This window comes from Schistocerca serialis, chromosome 4, assembly GCF_023864345.2.
Source record: "Schistocerca serialis cubense isolate TAMUIC-IGC-003099 chromosome 4, iqSchSeri2.2, whole genome shotgun sequence".
In the NCBI taxonomy this organism is placed as follows: Eukaryota; Metazoa; Arthropoda; class Insecta; order Orthoptera; family Acrididae; genus Schistocerca; species Schistocerca serialis.
The window spans coordinates 64,780,418-64,799,596 of record NC_064641.1 but is presented as its reverse complement, the minus strand read 5'-3'; the positions used below and the strand labels follow the sequence as shown (position 1 = coordinate 64,799,596).

At 43.5% G+C, this 19,179-nt stretch overlaps 1 protein-coding gene across 2 annotated transcripts in view; it reads right to left on the bottom strand.

Moving 5' to 3' along the window:
* LOC126474937 (centrin-1-like) overlaps nucleotides 1-19,179 on the bottom strand; it is a 141,278-nt gene that overhangs the window by 12,329 nt on the left and 109,770 nt on the right. For both annotated transcript variants that reach the window (XM_050102453.1, XM_050102452.1), the window contains exon 4: nucleotides 1,174-1,358. In XM_050102453.1, the coding sequence (XP_049958410.1) occupies nucleotides 1,174-1,358 (185 nt within the window). The remainder of the gene's footprint in view (nucleotides 1-1,173; nucleotides 1,359-19,179) is intronic.

The window sequence follows — 19,179 nt, the reverse complement described above, 5'->3', positions numbered from 1 at the left end:
ACGGTATATCACATTTTAACTGAAGAATTAGAAATTAAAAAATTATCTGCGAGGTGGGTGCCACGACTCTTGACACTGGATCAAAAGTGCATGAGAATGGACATATCGGAACAACGTTTGGCCTATTTTAGGAGAAACAAACAAGATTTTTTGAGCCGGTTTGTGACCACAAATGAAATGTGGGTGCACTACTATACCTCAGATACAAAACAACAGTCAAAACAGTGGAAACAAGCTGATTCTCCACCACCAAAGGAAGCAAAGACAATTCCTTCATTGGGAAAGGTCATGGCATCAGTGTTCTGGGATGTGAAGGGGATTCTTTTGTAGATTATCACCCCACTGGGCAAATAATTACTGGAGAATACTATGCTAACCTCCTGGACAAATTGAAACGCAAGATATGCAAAAAAAGGCCAGGTTGGGCAAGGAAGAAAGTCATCTTCCATCAAGACAACGCGCACCCACACACATGTGCTGTCGCCATGGCAAAAGTACATGAACTAAGGTATAAATTGTTGCCACACTGGCCTTATTCACATTATATGGCTCTGTAAGACTTCCATCTTTTCCCAAAACTGAAAATTTTTCTTGGTGGACGAAGATTCACTTCAAACAAAGAATCGATAGCTGGAATTGACAACTACTTTGCAGGTCTTGAGGAAACTCATTTTTGAGATGGGATCAAGGCACTGGAATATTGTTAGACCAAGTGCATTAATCTACAAGGAGACTATATTGAAAAATAAAAAAGTTTCAGTGATGTAAGTACTTTTATTATATTCTGTTCTGAGAACGTTTCAAACCACTCTCGTAGAAAAGCCAAGATATTCATTAACAATCTGAAGCAGCTGTTAGAAATTGCATCATAATGAACTGCTATTTGTGCTTATTCAAGCTAAATTTTACATGGTAAAGCTATCATGAAAAATACTACTTAGAAAAAAGCTGATCCTTCCTCAGATGTATGGAATGGCTACTATTTGCTTCCTACTGCTTATCTAATCTCCATATGGCCACAGTATTTTTTTTTAAATCACAGAACAATATTTATCTGTGTTCCATAAGAATGATGTATGTTTACAACAAACATAATCAGATAAATTGTTGAATAAAAAATTAAAATGTATATACTTTTAATTCGCTTTTGGTTTTGTATTATAATTATTTTACCTGAAGTTCTTGTTCTGTAACATCTTCCTTAAGTTCATTAGCAACCCTTTTCAGATTATTTAAAGAAACTTTTCCAGTTTCATCATCATTAAACAGATGGAAAGCTCGTAAAATTTCATCTTTTGGATCAGTCTCAGACATCTTAATTGTAACAAACAACAGGAAATCATTGAATGACAAGTAACCTAAAAGAAAAATACAGCAGTTTACCTGATTAGTGTTGAGAATAACGAAAAAATATATAAATATATTTCCACAAACAGATTTTAAAGAAAATTAAAGATCATAATGTAACAGTTTAGCTTAATGAGTAACAGTGTCTAAAGTATCAGCTCTGTTTTTGAGAATTTCAGATTTTTTTATTTTTTATTTTTATTTTTATTTTTTTTTTTTTGGGGGGGGGGGGTCCCCTCTTATATACCCATAAACGATGATGAACATTTGGCGTAATTAAATTACTATTACACAATGAAAGGATAGGTTGTAATAGTCTCCAGAGTTTACATCCACATTTATACTATGTAAATCACTTTAATATGTGTCACAGACAGTATGTTCTGTAATGGCATTTGTTATGATTTCTTACTTTTCCACTCATTGAAGGATGTTGAAAGGATAGACAATCTAATAAATTTTGTCTATGTGGTGTCTTCAGGATCTATACATGCAAAAGTTGAAGATTATTTGCCATATACTTAATACATAATAGTTCCACCATACATTAACCCTCAACAAACATCATTTTATCTCACAGTGGAGAATTACTATGAAAGAGCTTTCAGCTGACAACAAAGCAAACTCCCCCCACTCACCAGGATTTTCAGAATTTATGAACCTGAAGATCCCATATTCAGATTACATATTCTGCATTAAAGGCATTAAAATAGCTGAGATTTTTCTTTAGAAATCCATGTTTTACAGTTCAGACTGGTAATTCAAATTGTCAACATTACAGGCCAGTTTTATTTCTCAGTCTATTCCTTTTGTTGTCCATCCCTTTGTTGTCTTCAGCAGCTCCAAATACATGAATTCAGCAACTGGTTAAATAATTTCATTGTTAATTTGTACTATTCTCTTTCATTGTGTTGATTATAAATCATTTTAGTGTTATCAAGGCTGTGTTTAAGGTCTGCTTTAAAATTTGCTCCAGTGCAGTCTTTTGCCCGTTGCTGAAACTTATCTGCAGCAGAGATGAACAGCTCAATATCATCAGCAAAATGTGGTTCATAATTCAGGTATTTCCCAGTAACATGTATTTCTTCTTGTTTCCAGTTACTCTGGATGCTATCAACAATGTTAGTCAAAAGGAATCTCCTTGCCTATCTCCTCTTTTAATCCTGAATTTTTTTATTACTCTGATGAAGTCTAATTAATATGCATAAGTTCTCAGTAGCGTTTTGTTGTAAAAATTATCTAGATTCAGGCACTGGAGATTCCTGCTAGTTGCCTGACACACAGCAATGTTTAACCTTAAAGAGACTCTGTTTATACATCAAGCAGAATATGAGTTTGAACGGTCACCCTCCTGAATGCAAGTCCAGTGTCCTAACCAGTGCACCACCTCGCTCGGTGATAAATAGTCGTCTACCTGTGTGCTGCACAGTAGTGTTCAGTAAGTCAGTGCTCATATAGCAGCTTGTGGATGTGGCTTTTGTGAAAGTGATTAGTAGTATCACCTTTACCACCAGCTAAAAAACACCAGAAATAGTTTTTATTTTCCTGCTTATTATAAGTAGATCTTAATTCTTCCAGTGTAGCTTTGCACAAGTCATTCAGTTTCCTCTCTTGTTGCTGCAGTCTGCTTGTTCCAGGTGGTTATAATTAAACTGATGGTGTACCAAGTGCGGGAGTACAGGACACTGAAACATGTAGGTATGTTCATTAATTGGAGGGCTCATGGAGTATGCTGAAAGAAATAATACATTCACTTTCTGCCACCAGTAGAAAATATGGTGCTGAAAGCAGTCAGAATGTGATGGGGGTGGAAGAGACGGGGGAGGAATGATCAACACATGATAATGTTGGTTCTGGCACATTTATTAGGATAGTTATAACATGTGTTCACCTTAGTCTTCTGACTCAACAACATGCTACATCTGGAATACAGCATGCTCGTCAGTTGCTCAGTTCATATCTGGTGTAATTAGAGTGATATGTTGACATTATCCTTGATAGATACAATCATTCAGACAGCCCACAACCACAACTGACTTGGACTTATTTTTATCCAGCAGACCACACATCTTGAAACTGCCTAGAGATAATGTAGTTGTTACCAAAGGTTTCTTGAAGCAAATGTTTCATCTGGCAAGCAAAATGAGCTGTCACTTCATCTTGCATGAAAATAGTGGTGTGGACACAGTTGCATTCCTTGCAAAGCTGGAGTCATGTGTTGCACAAGGAGGTCCTTATAACATGCAGATATCACTGTACACCTAGCAAGCCTACAAGATGCCATCTCAAAGAAAAACAGGCCAAGAATGAAGGAGCTTGTGAAACCACACCACACAGTCACATAAGTTGAAGTCCATGGGTGTTCCTCGCAAAATATAGAACTCCATATGCGACAGTCCTGTGTATTCATGGCACCATGCAGAGTGAAATGTGCCTCGCCCAACCAAAGAATATTCCCAGCCACAAGTCATCCCTTTCCATGCGTGCAGAAAATGAAGGGCAAAGTCAAAGCATTGCAGCCTATGTTAGGGCTTCATTTTATGCTCATTCTGAATCTTGTAAGGATACCAGTGTAAAATGCATTGCAAAATCTTTTGAACTGTTGACCAGGGGGGAGAGAATTCCTGTGACACAGCCCGAGCACTGGCTGCAGAATTTGAGGCATGTGCTGCACAGTCAGCGATAGCTAAAGCAACTTAATCAACAACTGTCATGGGACAGGACCACCGCCCTCTCCCATGTAATTCATGCTTTTCTTCAAATTTCTTGATCATATTCTTTAGTCCATTTATTTAGTTAGGGCCTCTTTACAACTGTTTGTCAGTGATTTTCCTGTAATGCAGTTCCACTATTGCTGCCATTCCGATAAAACAACTTTACCAGCAGTGCAAAGTCTTTCTTCTCAAAAGCCATTGTTTGGTATGGAAAACTTCAACATTTTTAAACCTTTATACCAACAGTTACTTCACAAATAAATCAACATGTGTCACAAAGTGACAGACAGCATTTTTTACTGCTTACAGCGCCATATTTTCACCGGGTGGCAGAAAGTGGAACTATTTTTTGTTTTGTTTTTCCAGCATACTCCACGAGTTCCCCGATTAGTGAACTAACCTACAATGTTTCAGCATCCTGCAATGTATGCAGCCTGTACAGCACCACTTGGAACACCATTAGTTTAGTTATAACTGGAGATCGGATTATATGCATCATAAAAACCTTCAAATATGCATGCAGATATGCATGAAAAATATTTAAAAATGCATGAAAAGTGTCGAAATATGCAAGATTAAATAATTGCAAAACATGGTAGTTAACATGTGCATTACATCTCAGAGCCAAACCTGTGCATATCAATTATAAGGAAGAGCGCTGGCTGTGCGAAAATCGGTACATTTAGAACACTGATATCATTTTCTGAATACTTTCTGGTAGACGTTAGGAAGAAGGCCTTTCTGGGATTATCTTCTAAAAATTTGCAAATTGGGGACACACACCGTTTTTCAAGAATTGTTCCTTCTTTGCTGTTGTGGTTGGTAACAATCGGATGCGATACGGGTGAGTTGCAGCAAAACAATCAATATATACAGGTTCCTCTTCTATTGCACGCAGAGGGGCATGCTCAAAAACGAATATTTTATTTAAAAAACAACACACAATCATCATTTACAATTTATTTAACGTGTTTCTACTTTTGTAAACATAAAAGACCAAGTGCTGTTCCAAATGTTCGGTAGTAAGATTGTGTCTTCGATCACACAAAACATTTTTATAAGCAGAAAAGGGCCGTTCTACATCAACTGAGGTAACTGGCAGTATTTGAATTTGGGTGCTATGTTGGCACTTATTGTTTCTGGTAAACGTTCACCCATTCCATTAATAAAACATCAATTTGGCACAAGGGTTCAAAGCCTGGGTTATCGTTTAAAATGTTTTCAAACTTTTCTATAAGTGCTCTTGGGAATACCTGTTGCAATGAGTAGTTCACTAGAATAATTATCAGGGTGTACATAAAGTCTGGGAACACTTTCAATTATTTATTGCACAAGTACCAAAAATTGTACATATATCATACGTATGTCATTTTTATTTTTAAAGTATACCGCCACAGCATGGTTTGGTAATTTGCCAATAGTCAGCGCTAGTCGTGAACAAGGCAAGTACAGGTGCAGAGTGAGCTTTCTGTGTGTTTGAGTTCGACAAAAACAAGTGTGCTACAGCTGTTCAAAGGATGTTTAGAACCAAGTACGGTACAAAGCCACCAACAAGGAAGGCCATTTACCACTGCCTCAACAAATTCGTTACGATGGGTTGCTTGTGCCCGGCAAAGAGAAGCATACATCCCAGTGTGAGTGAAGTGATTGTGGAGCGCGTGTGAGAGACATTTACAAGGAGTCCAAAGAAATCGGTGCTTCGTGCATCCCGTGAACTTGAAATGGCTCCAATGACAGTGTGGAAAGCCCTGTGACAGAAGCTGTCTCTAAAACCATTCAAATTGGAGTTAGTGCAGAAGCTCAATGACAATAACCAAGGCAAGCATTTTGAGTTTTGTTCACAGTTGAAACAACTGAATGAGGATGGGGATGGCACTGTTGATACTTAATTTTTAGCGACAAAGCCACTTTCCACACTAATGGGAAAGTGAACAGGCATAATTGTCATATCTGGAGTACAACGCATCCACACAAATGCATTGAATTTGAGTGTGATTCCCCACAGGTAAATGTTTTTTGTGCCTTGTCAGGTCAAAAACTGTACAGGCCATTCTTCTTCACCGAGAGCACTGTCACTGGGTATTCCTACTTGGACATGTTGCAGCAATGGCTGATGCCTCAAATGCAATCAGACTCTCCATTCATCTTTCAGCAGGATGGGGATCCACCCCATTTTCATTGTGTAGTTCGTGGGTACCTGAATACGGAGCTGCCACATTGCTGTATCAGCTGTGCTACAGAAGGGGACAGCTGTTTCATGAAATGGCCTCCCCAATCACCAGATCGCACTTTTTTTCTGTGGGGACACATTAGAGATCTGGTGTATGTACCAGCTCTACCATGTGCTGTAGCAGAGCTCCGGGAGAGAATACGGGAAGCGATTGCCACAGTCAACAATGCCATGCTGGGATGGGTATGGCAAGAATTTGATCATGGTATTGATGTCTGCCTGGTCACTCATGGTTTGCATATCGAATGTTTGTAAAAAAAAAAAAAAAAAAACTTTCAGAGTTTCTCTTCTCTCAGATGTATGACATCTGTACAATGTTTAGTTCTTGTGCAATAAATAATTGAAAGTGTTGCTGGACTTTATGTACACCCCATATTCAGTAACTGAATAGATTCATTCAAGCTTTTTAACACTTGCAGGTATAATCACAGCAATGTCTTCCTTGCACTGGCAAACTGCCAAAGCCTCTGCACTATCGAAGTCATTTACTACCCTTCTAATGGTCTCGAAATGTTCATTGTAAAACAACACAGCTTCAACTCATGTACCCCAATGAGTTACCATTGGTTTGGGAGGTAAAGGCACATTTTTCTTTGTAGGGCTTGATGAGACCATGGGCCTTTAGAAACACTTCCTTTGTGGATGAAATTCGTTTATTTATATTCAAAAATGTGGAACGTATTTCAGCAAGGCAATGTACTCCATGACCAAAGCACGTCACATGAATCAAATTGGGATAAAACACTCAGAGGGCTTTTCCTGCTTTGATCATGTTGAAAGCAGCCTCTGAACCCCCCCTCCCCCCTCCTCCCCCTCCCCCCCTGTGGGTTCGGGGGTTAGAATAGGCCCGCAGTATTCCTGCCTGTCGTAAGAGGTGACTAAAAGGAGTCTCAAATGTTTCGGCCTATATGTGATGGTCCCCTCTTGGGTTTGACCTCCATCTTTTCAAGTTCTTCCGCAGAGCGAGCCAATTGTGGAAGGGTACCTTACATGGTGCATTTTGTCCATCGTGCATTGGGACCTCTAGACAGCTTTATCGTCATCGCATTGCCGCCGTCCCGCTCGTTCTCCATCTCTTGGGTGAGGATACGTTCCTGGGTGCAATTTCCACTATGCACTGTTGCTTTTTGCAGAGGCGACAACCATGGACTTTATTGCACCTAATATCTAGCACGGTAGCCGGTCCGTTGTGGTGGGGCCGCCATGTACCCTGTTGGTTGTAGCCCCCTGACAACACAGAGATCGCTCTACTGATGCCTGCACCGTTAACTCCCCATGTATGCCAAGGAGTAGATGCTCATCTCCCTGGGGCATCAGGACTCCCAGCAATGGCCATCCTGCCAGGTGGCCCTTGCTGTGGCTGGGTACCGCCCGGGGGGGAGGGCCCTTGGTCGGAGTAAGTGGCATCAGGGAGGACGACACGCAATGAAGTGTGGCACATCATCTCCTGCTGGTGGCCAGCCACCAGCAGTCTCTAAGCTTTCGAGGGCTCACTTTAAAGCTAACGTGTATGATCCCAAATCATTCCCCTCCCTGGCCACACCATGGGAGGAACGAAAGGCTATGAATGACAGCAAAATGTATTCACTCCGGTATATCGTCTGTACCAGAGCTGATGGGGAATCCTTTGTGTCCGTGAAGCCTCAGTTCTTTGCAGAGTATTTAGGGGACAAGTTCGGGGAGGTGGAGGGCTTGTCCAAAATGTGGCAATGGTCAGTCTTGATAAAAACAGCATCCTCTGCCCAGTCACGAGCCTTGCTTGCTTGTACAAAGCTGGTGGATTTTCTGTTACTACCACCCCACATAAAAGCTTAAATATGGTCCACCAGGGCATTATTTTTCACAGAGATCTTCTTTTACAGTCAGAAGAAGAGCTGCCCACCAACTTAGAGCGACGAGGTGTCCATTAGGTCCGGAGCATCCACCAGGGTCCGAGGGATCGTCAAGTTGCCACCGGTGCCTTCATCTTGGCCTTCGAGGGTGACACATTACCTGAGAAGGTCAAGGTGATGGTCTACCATTGTGATGTCAAGCCATATATCCCTCTCCCGATGTGGTGCTTCAAGTGTTGGAAGTTCGGCCATATGTCTTCCCACTGTACTTCCAGCCTCATATGTCGCGATTGTGGTCGTCCATCCAATCCTGATACTCCATGTGCCCGCCTCCCATCTGTGTCAACTGTCAAGAGCACCATCCCCCTTGCTCGCCAGACTGTAAGATTCCACAGAAGGAACGGAAAATAATGGAATACAAGACCCTGGATCGACTGACCTACACTGAGGCTAAGCGGAAATTTGAACAACTTCATCCAGTATGCATGACGTCATCTTATGCTGCCACTGTCACTCCTGCTACAGTTCCCATAGCTGCACCACATACTGTCAGCTCTCGGAGCCAGAGGACCACACCTGCTCCCTTGATGGTGGGGGCCACTTCTCTCTCTGTTGCTCCCGCACCACCTACCTCAGGAGCAGCACCCCCTCAACCACCGGGGACACCAGTCCCTACTTCTAAGCCGGAGAAGCGTAAGTCTTCTTCGGCTTCTCTCGCTCGGAAGGGATCCCTTGGGTCATTCCCTTCCTAGGTTCCTACCAGAAGCACAGCAGACAATCACCAGTGGCTGAAGAAGCCACAGGTTGCTGGTCATTGAGCTTTGCGATCCTCTTCGGTCCTGGAGACTGACTCAAAAAAGCCCTCCCAGCAAGGGCAACCAAAGGAACAGGGCGAGAAAGCGAAATTGAAGACCCCTAAGACCAAGGAATCTGCGGTGGCACCTACTCCACCGCTACCTACAAGCTCTGCATCTGAGGATGAGATGGAGATTCCTGCATCTGCTGAGGACCTCGATCTCGCCGGTCCCTCAGACGTGATGGATGTCGCTCCTGCCGGTACTCAGTCGGTGGCAGCAGGTGACCCAGCAACGTAATTTGACACCTCAGTCCCTTCACGCCCTTCTTGGCCATGGTCAATGTCATCCTCCAGTGGAACTGCAGCGGTTTCTTCCGAATGATGGTGCCTTTCCACATTTCAGTGTGGCCCATGGCACGTACTCAGCCATCGACCTTTCAATCTGCAGCCCTGGCCTCTAACCGTCTGTCCAATGGAGTGTGCATGATGACTTGTGTGGTAGTGACCACTTTCTGATTTTTCTGTCACTGCCACAGCGTCACTATTCTTGGCGTCCTTGCAGATGGGCTATGAATAAGGCTGACTGGGACTTGTTCTCCTCCATTGTCACTATTGAGCCTCTTTCCAATGAAGCCATTGATGCGGTGGTTCACTTGGTCACCACCGGCATTGTTACTGTCGCAGATTCTGCCGTTTCCCGTTCTTCTGGGTGCCCTCAGCGGAGGACTGTGCCTTGGTGGTCGTCTGAGATCGCTGAGGCAGTTAAAGATCACTGGCAGGCGCTCCAGCGTCACAAGCGACATCCCTCATTAGAACACCTCATCGCCATTAAACAGCTGCGTGCGCGGGCCCGCCACATCATTTGCCAACACAAGCAAACGTGCTGGGAAAGGTATGTCTCCACCATTGGCCTCCATATCTCTCCATTGCAGGTTTGGGCCAAGATTAGGCGCCTCTATGGCTACCGGACCCCTGTCAGCATCCCTGTGCTCTCACTGAATGGAGGAGTTTGTCCTGACTCCGACATAATTGCAAACCACTTAGCAGAGCATTTTGCTCTGAGTTCTGCTTCTCCAAATTACCCACTGGGCTTCTGCTTCCTGAAAGAGTGGTTGGAATGTCGGAGCCTTTCATTTCACAAGGCCCACCGATAATCTGGTGAGCCTGGAGTCTGCCATCTGTACGACCTTTGCCTGCCGTCAGCACCTCGTTGCTGTTTTTTTTTGACATGCAGATGGCATACGATACGACATGGCGACATCACATCCTCTCTACACTTCATGGTTGGGGTCTTCGTGGTCCGCTGCCAATTTTCATATGAAATTTTCTGTCGCATCGTACCTTCCGCATGCAGGTTGTGGCCTCCCGTAGTTCCCCCCGAGTTCAGGAGAATGGGGTACCGCAGGATCTGTCTTAAGTGTCTGCCTGTTTTTAATTGTAATTAATGGGCTTGCTGCGGCGGCGGTAACGTCTGTCTCAACGTCCTTGTATGCTGATGACTTCTGCCTCTACTATAGCTCCATTGGCACTGCAGCTGCTGAACGTCAGCTGCAGGGAGCCATCCGCAGAGTGCAGTCTTGGGCTGTAGCACATGGCTTCCAGTTTTCGGCTACCAAGACCTGTGTTATGCATATCTGCTGGCGCCGCACTGTTTACCCTGAGCCACGGCTTTACCTTGACAGTGAACCTCTTGCTGTGGTGGAGACCCATCGGTTTTTGGGTGTGGTTTTAGATGCCCGGTTGACTTGGCTCCCTCACATTCGGCAGCTTAAACAGAAGTGTTGGTGGCATCTTAATGCTCTGCGTTGCTTGAGCCACACCAGCTGGGGAACCGACTGGTCTACCCTCTTACGGCTCTACTAGGCATTAATTCAGTCCCGTCTGGATTATGGGAGACTGGCTTATGGTTCAGCATCCCCTTCTGTGTTGCGGGTGCTGGACCCCATCCTTCACAGCAGGATTTGACTTGCCACTGGAGCTTTCCGGACCAGCCTTGTGAACAGCATACTTGTGGAGGCAGGTGTCCCTCCACTGCAGTTACAGCGCCAACGTTTACTGGCTGCTTATGCTACACACGTTTGTAGCTTGCCTGGGCGTCCCAACTATCGTCTCCTGTTCCCTCAGTCTGTCATCCATCTCCCAGAACGTTGGCCCCGGTCGGGTTGTGTGATCGCAGTTCGCATCAGAGAGCTTCTCTCCAGGCTTGGGGTTTTCCCTCTTCCATCTCTTTTTCGGGCCCCTCTGCGTACACCCCCGTGGTGTGTGCCCGGCCCATGCCTTCGGTTCAAATTGGCACAGGGCCCGAAGGACTCGGTCCCTCCTGAGGCCTTCTGCCACCGCTTTCTTTCCATCCTTGCCATGTATCAGAGCTCTGGTGTTGTCTACACTGACAGTTCGGTGGTTGCTGGTCGTGTCGTTTATGCTCTCACTCTAGGGGACCATTACGAACAACACTCATTGCCCGCTGACTGCAGTGTTTTCACTGCTGAGCTGGTCGCCATCTCTCAATGCCCTAGAGTATATCTGCTCCTGCTCAGGTGAGTCCATCGTTATCTGTAGTGACTCCCTGAGCGGTTTACGAGCTATCGACCAGTGTTTCCCTCGCTCTCGTCTGGTGATGGCTGTCCAGGAGTCCCTCCATACTCTCGCCCGTTGCGGCCGCTCTGTGGTCTTTGTGTGGACCCCTGGTCATGTCGGCATCCCGGGCAATGAACGTGTTGACATGCTGGCCAAACAGGCTGTTGGTGCACCAGCCTTATCGATTGCGCTTTCGGAGAGTGACCTAAGGGCAGTTTTGCGGCAGAATGTACTTCGCACCTGGGGTGAAGAATGGCATGCCCTGCCTTCACCAAACAAACTTCGGGCCATCAAGGAGGCTACCGATGCGTGGCACTCCTCCTTGTGGGTCTCTCGCAAGGAGTCTGTTGTCCTCTGCCAGCTGTGCATTGGGCACACACGGATGATGCACGGCCACTTATTGCGCCACGAGGACCCACCTCTATGTCGCTGCAGATCCGTTTTGATGGTGGTCCACATTTTGTTGTGGTGTCCCCTTTTAGCTGTGCTCAGCCAGACGTTTGCGCTGCCTGAGATGCTCCCTCCCCTTTTAACAGATGACCCTGCCATGGCAGGCTTAGTTTTGCATTTTATTCTGGCAGGGGGATTTTATCACTTAATCTGAGTGTTCATCATTTTTTTGTTTTGAGTCTGGCCTTTGGTCTACAATTTTAGACTGAGTTATTTTTTTAGTGTGTTTCCAGGTGGTTGGCTTTTCCTTTCTTGTCTCTATGGTCGGCCAACCACTGTCACACTCTGTGTCATTTTAATTCCTTTTGTCCGGTCTCTGTCTGCGTCTTTCTTGTCTTGTGTTGTCTGCTGTCATATCCATTGTTTGTTTTTATTCTGTGTGGGTGTTTGAAGTTTTGGAAAAAGGGACCAATGACCGTAGCAGTCTGGTCCCTTGAATCCCACAAACTCAACCCCCAACCCCTCTGAAATAAACACAAACACCATTTCATCTGCAGAAGATTCTTAAAATATTTTTCTAATACCCACATTCACAAATCTGGTGATCGTAGAATGATTTACTTTTTCAAGTTCTTTGCAAGCCACTAAATAGGAGGAAGAATGCTCTTCTTTTAAAGCACCAACAATTAAATTTGCAATGTATGGCCACAAGTGTCTGTAGTTTCATCAACTGAATTCCAGATAATGCTGTCCTTGAGTTCACTGCGTATTTCTTCCAGAACAAATTGTCGGTATGTAATTTTTATGCAATGTTGATTCATCTGGTATATTTTGATTTAAGCAATATTTGTGCAGGAAGCCTTTGAGGAGAGAGTTTGTAAGTTTGTGAAGAGGAATATTGCTTGCAATGAATGCTCTACATAGATCTATGTTAAACCGACTTTTTTGGTTACCTTTGGACAAATCCTTGCTACTGCAGCTTGCTGTTATTGTGGTCCTTTCTTCTGGAGTCCTGCAATATGAAGACATGTCTTCAGATGCAGGTCTATTTGAAACTTTTTTCGCACAAAACGTTTTTCTCACAAACTCGACAACACAAAACACCTCCACCATACGTAAATGTTCCAGGATGGTCAGCTGTCCATGAAACGACGCTTCTTTTTTCAGGCGTCATGGTGCACGATAAGTTACACACTACAAGTCATAAACACATTCAATTGTGCACAAGCAAATACAAAGCTAAACTGAAACAATGGATGCGTGACTAAAGCTTGGGTAGTTTAATTTAATTGTTGCCGATGTGTATGGTATGACAGCAGAAGGGATTAACTGGGGGTGTGGGTGCAGGAGCATTGACTGTCTGCCTGTTCCTGTTCCTCTTCTGTGATGATTTCACTAGGCAGTGGCTCTTGGTTAGTGACTGCACGCAGATCTAGGTCTTGCTAGAGACCAGTGAAAGGAGCCAAATATGCAAATGCATATGCAACCTGAAAATGCATATAATCCGGTATCTAATTATAACCAACTGGTAGTTTCTTAGTCTCCGAAAGATTCGTTCAGTACATGCTCTCATGATATTACATAATTTTGCATAGAAGGAAATATACGAGAACTGTGCTTACTCAGTGCAAGCATAAGAGAACTGCCCTCTGCCCAGAAACAGAACCTGTGTTGTTCACAGTCAACAGGATTCAGACTGCTGCTCTAGGCAGCAATATCATCGGAGTGCCTGTGACAAAAGCTGTGGCATTTCTGGAGTCCCTTGGAAATCTCAGTGTCACTGTGCCTTCTGATGCACATGATCTTACCCATTCATCCTCCCCCAAGGATGAGAGGCACACAGTTAGGTCAATGACCTATTTTCTTGAGAAGTCCAGACAAGAACAGAAGACGGGTATGGTGATCATTTAGAGCTCCCACGTTATGTGAATAATGGAGCCCGTAGGCAAATGGCAGGCAGGTTGGAACAGAAGGCCAGAGTGCACCCTATAAGACTGCCATAAGGTCTAATCAGAGATGGTAAGATGCTCTGCTGGCAGCTATTGAAAACACTGGATACAATCGGCTGCAAGTTGTAGCTGTCTGGATTCTAGGCTGCTCCAGTTTGACTGCCTAAGTGGATGGGGTTGAGCAAACTGCCGAGGAGATCCTAGTGCAGTGGATGAGTGCCTGCAAGCAGGGGTGGCCAAGTGGCTCAAGCATGCACAGAAAATGGGCTACCTGGTGGCTAGCCAATACTTCCTGCACCTGCACACAGGTGAGCTGAGGGGCATTTCTGCCTATGGGGCAGCATTGGAAAAGCCTGCTTTAGATAGTTGGCTGAAATGGTGAACAAAGATACACTTGCATGTGGCTTGGAAGCACAGCACACTATTTTCATCATCATAGTCAGAAGTGATCATAATCCTCTGGTTTGGAGCCGAGTGGAAGGATCCCAGATGGAGCTCCCACAATGTCAGTTAAGTAAGTCACCAATGAAAAAGTGGCTTTTCATTGTTAGTCCTCTGGTTTGATGAGGCCTGCCACAGATTCCTCCCCTGTGCCAACCTCTTAATCTCAGAGTAGCACTAGCACCCCAAATGTCCTGTTATTTGTTGCATGTATTCCAAAGTCTGTCTTCTCTTACAGTTTTTACCCCTACAGTTCCCTGAAATAGCATGTAGCTTATTCCTTGATGTCTAAACAGACTTCCTGTCATCTAGTTCCTCCTCTTTGTCAATGTTTTCCACGTATTCCTCTCCTTGCCACTTTTATGAAAAACTACCTCATTTCTTGTTTTATCAGTCCACCTAATTTTCAGCATCCTTCTACAGCAACACATCTCAAATGCTTGGATTCTTGTTTATTGTTTTCCTATAATCTGTGATTCACTTCCATATAGTGTATTCCAAATGTACATTCTCACAAATTTATTTGTGAAATTATGGCCAAAGTTTGATGCTACTAAAATTCTTTTGATAAGCAATCTCCCTTGGCCTACACTAGTCTGATTTTATGTTCTCCTTGCTTTGTCTGTCATGTGTCATTTTGCCCTCCAAGTTATCAGAATTCCTTTACTTTGTCCATCTCATGGTCTTCAATTTTGATATTAAGTTTATTATTACTCTCATTTCTGTTACTCCTAATTACTCTCATCTTTCTTTGGTTTAGTGTCATGCCATATTCTGTACTCATTAGACTGTTCACTACAGTCAGTTGTCCAGTAATTCTTCTCAACTTTCAGTGAGGAGACCAATGTCATCAGTTAACTTTATCATTGATATCCTTTCAACCTGAATTTTAGTCCCACTGCTGAACATTTTTTCTAGCATTCCTTCTTTGATGTGTAGATCGAACAATAGGTGTGAAAGACAACATTCCTGTCTTACACCCTTTGAAACCCAAGCACTTCATTTTTGATCTTCCATTCTCAAACCCTCTTGGCTCTTGTAAATATTATAAATGACACATCCTTCCCAATAGCTTATACTTATTTTCCTGCAAATTTCAAACATCTCCCACCATTTTACATTGTCAAATGCTCTTTTTGGGTAGACAAATCTCGTAAACAAGTCTTGATTTTTCTTAAATCTTGATTCCATTATAAAGCACAATGTTTGGACTGTCTCTTTGATGGCTTTACATTTCCTAATGCCAAACTGATCAGTAGACCTCGAGTCTCTCAGCAGAACAGAGATCAGCAGCAGCAGCTTATCAGTTGTATACCATTTGTTTACATCATTTAGTTTACTGCTATTGTAATTACTTTTGGGCAAAAGTGAAGAGAAGCTGATAATTCAGCTGTTTTTAGTAATGCTATACATTTTTGTTGCAAGAATTTGCATATTTTTTGATATTTTGTCTCGAGTGAGTTTACTTTCTAGTGTAGTTGCTCTATTTACTTGATTACATGTGATTGCAAATAGTAAATATTCAATAGATCTCTAGCCTCAGATTCTCAGAGTTTAACCTCTCATTTTGTAAGTGTATATTCAATTAGTCAGTAGCACAGTAGTTATTCAGTTGTTTGTTTTGAGACTGTTGACCATCATCAGCATAGTTAGCCGCTCAGTTTGGTGGCAGCTATCGCCTGTGACATCTCCAGGGCATCAAGTAACATATTTAGCTCATCCTACATTTTCTTAAAAGTATATATTTGTTTAATTGCTAGTGTGTTTTGGTATTTAAGAAGTTTGGTCTCACTTTTTTGTTAGCTGTGAATGTAAATTTAGGCAGTCTGTAGCTAAGTTGTCATTCCTTCTGAACAGCCAGCTACATAGTTCGTTGAGGTATCAGCGTCCCTTGGTTACGTCTCAATAGAGTAACAAGTTGCTTACCTAGGTTTCTGCCAGCTTTTACTGTTTACTCTTCAGTTAGTTTTGCTAGGACAGGTAGGATGTGTGCCTGCTGTGTGTACACACAGGAGGAGCTGGCCGCAGTTCACGCACAGTTGAATATGGTTTTGGCTGTGATCAATCGCCTTCAGGATATTGTCTCACAATATAGTGGTGGCACAAGGGGACCTCAAGCGTCGCTTGTTTTGCCCAAGGGCTCTATGCCAAGGCATAGTGTACCTGATGCGGTGGACCCACAGTGTGAGTGGCAGATCATAACACATTTGCATTGCTTGAGATGGAAGGCCAATGTGGAGGCTGGCCCTATGGCCTTGCCTGTTCACCCTGTGAGTGGGCAGCTGGCGATTCCTTCATCATGTTCCAAGCAGGAACATGTGGGCAGGGGTTTGCTAGCTTGAGTAGTTTGAGGTACTCTCATGAACACTTTCCAGTTAATAAGTACATAGGGAGATGAGACTGCATTCAGAGTAAAGACAGTTTTCACTGTAAAAATTTTGTCAGTACTTTGTCTAAGTATTCATCACAAAGTTCTTGAATTTACAGCCTTCCACTGTTAGGTGCATTATGGAGCCCCTTAGGAAGATAGCGTTCAGGGTTGTAAAGAAAACCAATAAACTCTCAGTATGAGTGGCCTCATCCAAGATGTGGAGGAGCTCTTGCCTGCGACTGTCGAGCATACAGGGTGCAATCGTCTGCAAGTTGTGGCTCATATCGGCACCAATGACACCTGTTGCATACATTCTGAGGCCATCCTCAGTTCTTACAGGCCACTTGCGGAGGTGGTGAAGATGGCTAGCCTCGCACGCAGTGTGCAAGCAGAGCTCACAATATGCAGCATCGTTCTTAGAGTTAATCAGCAACATTTGGTTCGGAGCTAAGTGGAGGGTCTCAACCAAAGGCTTCGTTGTCTCTGTGATGGTCTTGGCTGTAAATTTCTGGACTGGTATTGTTGGGGGGGGGGGGGGGGGATTTGTAGGACTCCTCTTGATAGGTCGGGGGTGCACTACGCAAAAGAAGCAGCTACTCAGGCAGCAGAGTACTTTGGGTTTTTTTTAGGCCAGGCAGTAGTTTGAGGTACTCTCATGAACATTTTCCAGTCAATAAGTACATAGGGAGATGAGACTGCATTCAGAGTAAAGACAGTTTTCACTGTAAAAATTTTGTCAGTACTTTGTCTAAGTGTTCATCACGAAGTTCTTGAATTTACAGCCCTCCAGGAAAGTTCTTAACATCAAATTATACTTGGGACTGAGAGCTGGTTAAAACCTGAAGGAAACAGCTCCAAGATATTTAGTGAGTCTTGGAATGTTTATCAGAAAGTCAGATTAGACTCCATAGGACAGGGAGTGTTCATTGCAGTTGACAAAAATATTGTCTCTGCTGAGGTTGAAACTGAGTGTGACACTACATCTACATCTACATCCATACTCCGCAAGCCACCTGATGGTGTGCGGCAGAGGGTGCCCTGAGTACCTCTATCGGTTCTCCCTTCTATTCCAGTCTCGTATTGTTCGTGGAAAGAAGGATTGTCGGTATGCTTCTGTGTGGGCTCTAATCTCTCTGATTTTATCCTCATGGTCTCTTCGCGAGATATACGTAGGAGGGAGCAATATACTGCTTGACTCTTCGGTGAAGGTATGTTCTCGAAACTTTAACAAAAGCCTGTACCGAGCTACTGAGCGTCTCTCCTGCAGAGTCTTCCACTGGAGTTTATCTATCATCTCCGTAACGCTTTCGCGATTACTATATGATCCTATAACAAAGTGCGCTGCTCTCCGTTGGATCTTCTCTATCTCTTCTATCAACCCTATCGGGTACGGATCCCACACTGCTGAGCAGTATTCAAGCAGTGGGCAAACAAGCGTACTGTAACCTACTTCCTTTGTTTTCGGATTACATTTCCTTAGGATTCTTCCAATGAATCTCAGTCTGGCATCTGCTTTACCGACGATCAACTTTATATGATCATTCCATTTTAAATCACTCCTAATGCGTACTCCCAGATAATTTAGGGAATTAACTGCTTCCAGTTGCTGATCTGCTATTTTGTAGCTAAATGATAAGGGATCTATCTTTCTATGTATTCGCAGCACATTACACTTGTCTACATTGAGATTCAATTGCCGTTCCCTGCACCATGCGTCAATTCGCTGCAGATCCTCCTGCATTTCAGTACAATTTTCCATTGTTACAACCTCTCGATACACCACAGCATCATCTGCAAAAAGCCTCAGTGAACTTCCGAGGTCATCTACCAGGTCATTTATGTATATTGTGAATAGCAACGGTCCTATGACACTCCTCTGCGGCACACCTGAAATCACTCTTACTTCGGAAGACTTCTCTCCATTGAGAATGACATGCTGCATTAGCATTTCCCTTAGACAATGAACTGCAGTCATTTAGTTCCAGAATGATAGCCATAGAGTAATTATGGGCAAAGTTTAAACAGATTATAAATCGTACTCCGGATGAATATGTGCCTAGTAAGTGGATTAAGGATGGAAAAGACACTGAAGTTATCTGGTCCCACATACGGGTCTAGGTGAAGCCAAGTTAATGGTTGAATGTTTTTACTAATCACCCAACTCCGCTGTGACAGTTCTAGAGTCATTCAATTTTTTTAAAGTCTGTGGGCAGCTGTGCATAAATACCCAGGTCATGCAGTACTAGTTGGTGGTGACTTTAACCTACCAAGTGTAGATTGGGACATATATGGATTAATTGCAGGAGGTACAGACAGAAAATTTTGTGAAGTACTTTTAATTCATTTTCTGAAAATTGTCTTGAGCAGCTAGTTTGGCAGCCAACACACAGTGGAAGTATCGTGGGCCATGCAGCTACAAACAGGCCAGACCTTATCGATGGCATCAGTATAATGCTGGGGATTAGTGCTCATGATGTCATCATGGCAACGGTGATTGCAAAAGGTAAAAAATCAGTCAAGAGGTCTAGGAGA